Source organism: Camelina sativa, chromosome 17, assembly GCF_030686135.1.
Source record: "Camelina sativa cultivar CO46 ecotype springtype chromosome 17, ASM3068613v1".
Taxonomy (NCBI): Eukaryota; Viridiplantae; Streptophyta; class Magnoliopsida; order Brassicales; family Brassicaceae; genus Camelina; species Camelina sativa.
The window spans coordinates 23,761,657-23,768,901 of NC_141896.1; the positions used below are offsets into that span (position 1 = coordinate 23,761,657).

At 35.8% G+C, this 7,245-nt stretch overlaps 2 protein-coding genes across 2 annotated transcripts; both read left to right on the forward strand.

Moving 5' to 3' along the window:
• The first annotated feature begins 179 nt into the window (after nt 1–179).
• Nucleotides 180–2,885, forward strand: LOC104757643 (polyadenylate-binding protein-interacting protein 11). The gene is made up of 10 exons (XM_010480397.3): nt 180–1,045; nt 1,214–1,321; nt 1,403–1,447; nt 1,532–1,604; nt 1,713–1,825; nt 1,942–2,001; nt 2,089–2,136; nt 2,241–2,309; nt 2,396–2,457; nt 2,545–2,885. Exons 1-10 carry the CDS (start codon nt 605–607, stop codon nt 2,600–2,602), a joined length of 1,077 nt encoding a protein of 358 aa, XP_010478699.1. The 5' UTR covers nt 180–604; the 3' UTR covers nt 2,603–2,885.
• A 1,449-nt stretch (nt 2,886–4,334) lies between these two features.
• Nucleotides 4,335–7,245, forward strand: LOC104757641 (alcohol dehydrogenase-like 3). Its single transcript, XM_010480396.3, has 10 exons — nt 4,335–4,649; nt 4,756–4,892; nt 5,001–5,050; nt 5,138–5,490; nt 5,926–6,008; nt 6,095–6,170; nt 6,300–6,361; nt 6,450–6,545; nt 6,656–6,817; nt 6,933–7,245. Exons 1-10 carry the CDS (start codon nt 4,613–4,615, stop codon nt 7,059–7,061), a joined length of 1,185 nt encoding a protein of 394 aa, XP_010478698.2. The 5' UTR covers nt 4,335–4,612; the 3' UTR covers nt 7,062–7,245.

The window sequence follows — 7,245 nt, forward strand, 5'->3', positions numbered from 1 at the left end:
ACCGAATTTTTAAATATAATTAATCTTATTTTTACCAATCACGAAATAAATAAAATTAACACTAATAACAATCAAATTTAGATAAGAAAAAAAAAGCGATAATTGTTAAGAGATTTTTATTATTATAAAGTTATAAACAAAAAATGTATTTGAGGTCCTACTTATTGAAGGTCGAGTCCAAGAATAGACTAATAAAAGAGACCAAACACTCCACACTCTCTCTCCCCTCGCCGTTATCCAATCACACTCCTTTTTTTTTTCTTTTCACAGCAGTGAAAAAATAAAAGACACAAAACAAAAGTGAAGTAAACTCGTTTCGAGTTTGGTTTTTCTCAACGAATCCTTACTTAATCACTCTGATCAAATACCATTAATTATCACCGATCCTCTGATTAATCACTCTTTAATCCTTTCTCTCTCTCTCTCTCTCTCTCTTTATTTCTCTCTCTTTCTTTTTCTTCTTCTTCCTTCCTTCCATAGAGAGCACCTTATGCTGATTCCTCTCTTTCTCCTCCTCAAATCGTAACCTAACCTCGATCCCCCCGATTCCTTTTCACTCTTCAAGTTTCGTTTTTTAATTTCTGGGTTTTTTGCCTCTCTGATCATGGCGGTTGTTGAGACTGTAGCAGCTGATGCAGCAGGAGGGGTCGTGATCCAGGCGCCGTCTTCACCACCTTCTTCAATGACAAGTCAAGATTCCGGCGTTTCTTCCGACGATCAGAACCATCACTCCAGGATCGATCAAGTTCTCCGCCACGATCAAGTAGTGGTTGGTGGTGGTGGTGGTGGTCTCTACAGCAAGATCGGGTCACACGTGGCGAGATCCGACGGCGTTGACGGTGGTGAGAGCTTCAATCGTGATATGAGAGAGCTTCAGGAGCTTTTCTCTAAACTCAATCCCATGGCTGAAGAGTTTGTTCCTCCTTCTCTCAATAAACAAGGAGGTAACGGAGGACTTAACGGTGGCTTCTTCACCTCTGCTGGTTCCTTTTTCCGTAACAATGGCTTTGCCGGTGCTGCAAACGAAAACGGTGGTTTCCGACGGGTAAGACTTTTCACCTGTTTGTGTCTAAATTTGTGTGAATTCACTGAATTGTGTTAGGAGTTTTTCTTAACTGATTGCTTTTTCAGAGGATAAGACACAATTGGGAAAGGTTTTGTGTAATCTAGGACTCATAGCTGTGATTAATTTGTGTGTGTGTGTGGGATGTAGAAGAAGAGCTTTGGTCAAGGGAAGAGAAGGATGAACGCTCGAACAAGCATGGCTCAGAGGGAAGATGTTATCCGTAGAACTGTCTATGTCTCTGATCTTGATCAACAGGTTTTAAAGCTTTAACCTTTACTCTCTTCTATGACATTCCTCAAGGACGTTTCGTCTTGACTTTTTTGGTTTGTGTTGTAGGTCACTGAAGAGCAGCTTGCTGGTTTGTTTGTGAGTTGTGGACAGGTTAAAAATATCTTCTCATTGATAAACTCTCATCTTTGTACCTTGCTTGCTTGTTGTGTTTTAACTGTGTTTTAGTTTTAGCAGGTTGTTGATTGCCGTATATGTGGTGACCCAAACTCGGTGCTTCGGTTTGCATTTATTGAGTTTACTGATGAAGGTAACTCTTTTCGTTTACTTGTGTCTATTTTTGGAGTATCATCAGTGTACTACTACAGTGGTTAAGTGTCTTATGTTGGCAATTTTGGTGGTTTTTGTTTTCCTTCAGAGGGTGCGATGACTGCTCTGAATTTATCGGGGACTATGTTAGGATTCTATCCTGTGAAAGTTCTGCCATCCAAAACAGCTATTGCACCGGTTAACCCGACATTTTTGCCCAGGGTGAGGTTTTTTCTTCTACTATATGCAAAGTCTCTGACGATTTTGTGACTTGACAAAATGATTTAGTCCTGTACTTTTTTGTTTGTTTGTTTGTTTGTTTGGTGTTATTATTGCAGACTGAAGATGAGCGTGAGATGTGCGCAAGAACTATCTACTGCACTAACATTGACAAGAAGGTGGGGCTCCCTTGAAACGTTTCTCTTCACTTTACCTTAACTGATGAAAAGTACCTCAGTTTTTACATGTGTAAAAATTGCTTACAGGTGACTCAATCTGATGTGAAGGTCTTTTTCGAATCGTTCTGTGGAGAGGTGAGCAAATCTTGTTGAGTTGCTAAACTAACTGCAAAGTTGTTTTTTTTTTGTTTTTGTTTTGTGCAATAGTGTACTAATGAGAAGATGTTGTCATAATACAGGTTTACCGCCTGAGGCTGCTTGGAGATTATCAACACTCAACTCGTATTGCTTTTGTAGAGTTTGTAATGGTAATTGTCAAAATACACCTCCACGCCATTCTTGATCTCTTGTGTCAAATTCTGAGTAATCAATCTATCGTTTATTATCTTCGCAGGCAGAAAGCGCAATAGCAGCTCTCAACTGCAGTGGAGTTGTTCTTGGTTCTTTACCGATAAGGTCAGAAAAACAAAACAGATCTTTGCGTTAGAATACGCAGCTAAAAACAAATTCGTTATTGTGATGGTTTTGTTTTGGTTTATACAGGGTGAGTCCTTCAAAGACGCCTGTTCGTCCCAGATCACCGAGGCATCCAATGCATTGATCTTATAGCTTTTACAAGGTTTTCTTTCACATATCTCGTGTCTCAATATATATATATATATATATATATGGCTGTGTCTTCTTAAAAACAGCATACACAGTTATGTAAAGATGTTTGTCTGCATCTCTCATCTCTTCGTTGTTCGGAATGTAACTCTGGGATCTTGATGATGCTTCCTTCTTCTTCCGTTGCCTTTTTTCTTCTTACCTGAGAATCTTTTGGGTAAAAAACCTCGTAGAGAGTTTTTAAATTTACTTTTTATGAGAAAAAGAGCTTATACAAACACTCTATATCAAAAACTTAGAACTTTCTTTAACAGTTATTACAGTCAAGAAGGTTGATTTATGACAAAAACCAAAAAAGAGTTAGAATCAAATTTGATGTTAGAACAGAAGCAGTTGTGTTGTGTTAGAAATATGTATGTTGGGGATCAGACAAGTCAACTAAGTACAGCTGTTTTTTGTCAGTTCTTTTATTTTATCTTCTAAAAAGTCAACTTTTGTGAAATTCCGAGAAATAATAATAAATAAAAAAAATTTGGTGGTTTTCTGAATCTTTTTGTGGCGTCATAACAGTACAAAAAAATGCGGTCTAGATACAACGGCTTTACTCAAGTGTTTGTGCATTTCGAGATTTTACTCTTGTCCTTTCATTTTTTTTGTTTTTTTTAACGAAATTGATAAAACGAGAATTTTTATCTTTATGAGAAATTATTTTGGAATATACATCCAAGTACTTATTGAGATACGTAGATACAAATATAATCATACAAATCCAAACGTTTTAAACATGCATGGTCCGATTCCAACCCCACCTAAATGTTTTTCTTCTATTTCTATAACAGATTATTTTAATTTGTAGATATTTTGAACTGATTTTTTTTTTGGGCAAAATTTTGAACTGTTTCTTTTTTTTTTTTTTTGGCAAAATTTTGAACTGATTAAACTATAAAAATATCCAAAAAAAAACTAGAGAAATTCGCGTTATGTGACGGTATATAAGAAGATTCAATTATTGTTATAAAAGACTCACAAGTCTTGGCTTCCTAACAGACGCTCATATTAATTTGGCTACTCCTGTGGTTAGTTAGAAAATCCACGCAAAATGTGTTGCTCCACTTACATATAAACCTTCTTTTTTTCCACTTATAGAGACCTTTTCTACAATTTTTTTTTAATTTCCTTCCTTATTATTTACATAATGTCTTGGTTTAAGAGATTTTTAAGTTCTAAATACATTTTTGAATTTAACCACTAGAATTTCGAATTTTGCTGAATACTATATGGTAAAGAGTTCTTAGCAAGTCCACCACATGTAACCAAAATTTGAGTTTCCAATGTCACCACACGCGGGTTTAAAGGCTTTAAGCTATTGACGCACACTGCACACACATTACATATCATGGTCAATTTTCTAGCTACTTCTATCACCAGGCCAGACTCTGTCCATTTGTATGCATGATTGATGTGCTATTTAAAGCCATTTAATATCAAGTAAAGTAGTCCCCGCAATAACCTACCACTTATTTTTCTCCACCATACATTACCAAATTTGCGATTATTTTGTTTCTATTTAAAATTTCATTGACGTTTGAAACACAAAATATTTGATGACGATGTACATAACATTGACGTGACGCTGTCTAGTCATGAACAATGGCGGTTTTTCAATGACGGTATTTAATGTTAAGGTTCACAAATCTTATGTGAAGATAAACAGTTTTAATTTTTGCATGAAATATATAAGTTAGTTAGTTGGAACACAAATTAAAGATACCATCGGCTAAATCGGTCTTTAACTATCCTCGGTTCAAATTGAGATAAACATTTTGATAGTTATATGTAAAGGGACTAAGTGGTGATATCAATCTTATCAAACCCCCACCTCTCTCGGGATTATTGACTCGATACATGTGACTCGACATCCTGGCTATATTTAGACATGTATAGATCTCTGATCTGTATAAATAAAGCTACATATTCATAATAAGACATATCTAATAAAAAGACCATGGCGGAGACTCAAGGGAAGGTCATCACTTGCAAAGGTATAATAATTCAATTGCTCACCAGTCACCACCAATGTGATAGTTTCTTATCATTATGATGATGATGATTATGGTTATAATGATAATTGTATTTTGATGCTTGTAGCTGCTATTGCGTGGGGTCCAAAAGAGCCGCTCGTCATACAAGAAATATGCGTCGATCCTCCTCAGAAAATGGAAGTCCGGCTTAAAATCCTTTACTCCTCCATTTGCCATACCGATCTAGGATTTTGGAACGGCACGGTACTCATGAACCTATTTTCAAAGCAATACAAATCATGCATGCTTCTTGATTACCATTGTAATCTAATCAATATATCTTCTTCTTCTTTTTTTTTGTGTGTGTAAAAGAACGAAGCTGAAAGAGCATTTCCAAGGATTCTTGGCCATGAAGCTGTCGGGTATATCATGATATATATTTTTTTAAACAGCACACTTGTGACGCTAATTAAACATATTTTTATATGTTTTGGGGAAATGTTTAATAGGATTGTGGAGAGTGTAGGAGAAGGAGTAAAAGATGTGAAAGAAGGAGACTATGTGATTCCGACTTTCAATGGAGAATGCGGTGAATGTAGAGTGTGTACGAAAGAAGAGAGTAATCTTTGTGAGAAATATCAGGTAGATCCAATGAAGAGAGTGATGGTGAATGATGGAGGGACGAGATTCTCAACCACCACAACCAAGGACGGTGGTTCGAGCCAGAGCCAACGCATTTATCACTTCCTTAACACCTCAACCTTCACTGAATACACCGTCTTGGACTCGGCATGCGTTGTCAAGATCGACCCTAATGCTCCTCTCAAGCAAATGAGCCTCTTGAGCTGTGGCGTCTCCACTGGTTAGTTACTTAATTACTCCTATATAGCAATTGAATTCATGGATTTGTGTCCATATAGTCTTTACCATTAAAGGAATATTGGTTAAAATGGATATCTTATCTCTTTTGGGAGCTAATATAGTGAGTTTTGGGGCTAGCTAAGCTAGGGAACAAAGGAGGAAGGGACCTATGACCTATCAATTGGACTACCCTGGTTTCCAAAACACATTTATTTATCTTTGTCTTTTTCAAATAAATGTGGATTTTAATGTTACATATTCTCGTGGTCCGTTAACCACCACTAGTATATATATATATATATATATATATATATATATATATATATATATATAAGTTTTATCTTTTTTTTTCTCAAATGGTAAAAACAAAAAACAAATTACTAAGAAGCGTGAATTCACATGATGTGTTTGCTTGTTATAAATTTGACAAAAATAGGGGTGGGAGCAGCTTGGAACTCTGCAAAAGTGAAGGAAGGAACAACGACTGCTGTCTTTGGATTGGGTTCTGTTGGACTTGCTGTAAGATTATAGTTAGCTGAAGTCATTTTTTTATATATATACAAAGTCAAAATGATAAATATATATTTCATGACTGAGAAATGAAGGTGGCTGAAGGTGCAAGAGCAAGAGGAGCTTCTAGGATCATTGGTGTTGATGCTAACGCTTCAAAATTTGAGAAGAGTAACTTTTCTTTTCATAAAACACCATCATTCTATTACTATGTCGTTTAATATAGTGTTCTATTCATCCACGACCATATCCATAATACTATGAGTTACATTACCCTATAACTCAATTCGAGTATTGCAGGTAAACTGATGGGAGTAACAGACTTCGTAAACCCTAAGGACTTAACTAAACCAGTTCATCAGGTACTATATCAATTCCATAACACAAAAATATAACCAACAATTCTAAACTAACTTAGTATAAATTGATTTTGATTCATTAATAAAAAAGATGATACGAGAGATAACGGGAGGAGGAGTGGACTATAGCTTCGAGTGCACAGGGAACGTTGATGTTCTTCGTGAAGCCTTTTTATCCACTCACGCCGTAAGTGCTTAATTAGCAACAATATGAATTGTGATTTTTTTTCTCTACTTGAGTTAATTTTGTTACTTGAGAAACAAGAAAATATGAAAATTAATTCAAAACAATGATAGGGCTGGGGATCGACGGTGCTTGTAGGGATCTATCCGACGCCAAGAACATTGCCTCTTCACCCGATGGAGCTTTTCGAAGGCCGTAAAATCGCCGGTTCTGTTTTTGGCGGCTTCAAGCCCAAATCTCAACTTCCTAATTTTGCTCAACAATGCATGAAAGGGGTCTGAAATTTTTATATCTCTCGATACAATAATATATTTATTTTATTTAATTTTAGAAAAGGAATTTAAGTTGTGTGTTTTGGTGTGATTAATTTTGGAATCTTTCGATATGTAGGTCGTGAAATTGGAACCTTTTATTACCAATGAGCTTCCATTTGAGAAGATCAACGATGCGTTTCAGCTGCTTCGTGATGGAAAATCTCTTCGATGTATTCTCCAGATCGCTAAATTTCTCAAGAGATGATTGACTCTACACATTCGTATAGTATTACTACGCGATATACATCGTAAACCCAACAAACGCTTAATTTTACTGCATTACCCATTACTTTCTTACCTATATATTTGTATCAGCATTATCAAATAACGTGATTATTTATTTTGTGCTGAAGGATTATTTGATTTCAATTCAAATTCAGTTGATATAA

Excerpts from the sequence above, each read along its gene's own strand:
- LOC104757643 (XM_010480397.3), top strand. The coding sequence starts at position 605 with ATGGCGGTTGTTGAGACTGTAGCAGCTGATGCAGCAGGAGGGGTCGTG. Across the intron at positions 1,322-1,402 it reads TCTCTGATCTTGATCAACAG|GTCACTGAAGAGCAGCTTGC; the intron begins GTTTTAAAGCTT and ends TTTGTGTTGTAG. Across the intron at positions 1,448-1,531 it reads TGTTTGTGAGTTGTGGACAG|GTTGTTGATTGCCGTATATG; the intron begins GTTAAAAATATC and ends TAGTTTTAGCAG.
- LOC104757641 (XM_010480396.3), top strand. The coding sequence starts at position 4,613 with ATGGCGGAGACTCAAGGGAAGGTCATCACTTGCAAAG. Across the intron at positions 5,051-5,137 it reads CTTGGCCATGAAGCTGTCGG|GATTGTGGAGAGTGTAGGAG; the intron begins GTATATCATGAT and ends AATGTTTAATAG. Across the intron at positions 6,818-6,932 it reads CTCAACAATGCATGAAAGGG|GTCGTGAAATTGGAACCTTT; the intron begins GTCTGAAATTTT and ends TTCGATATGTAG.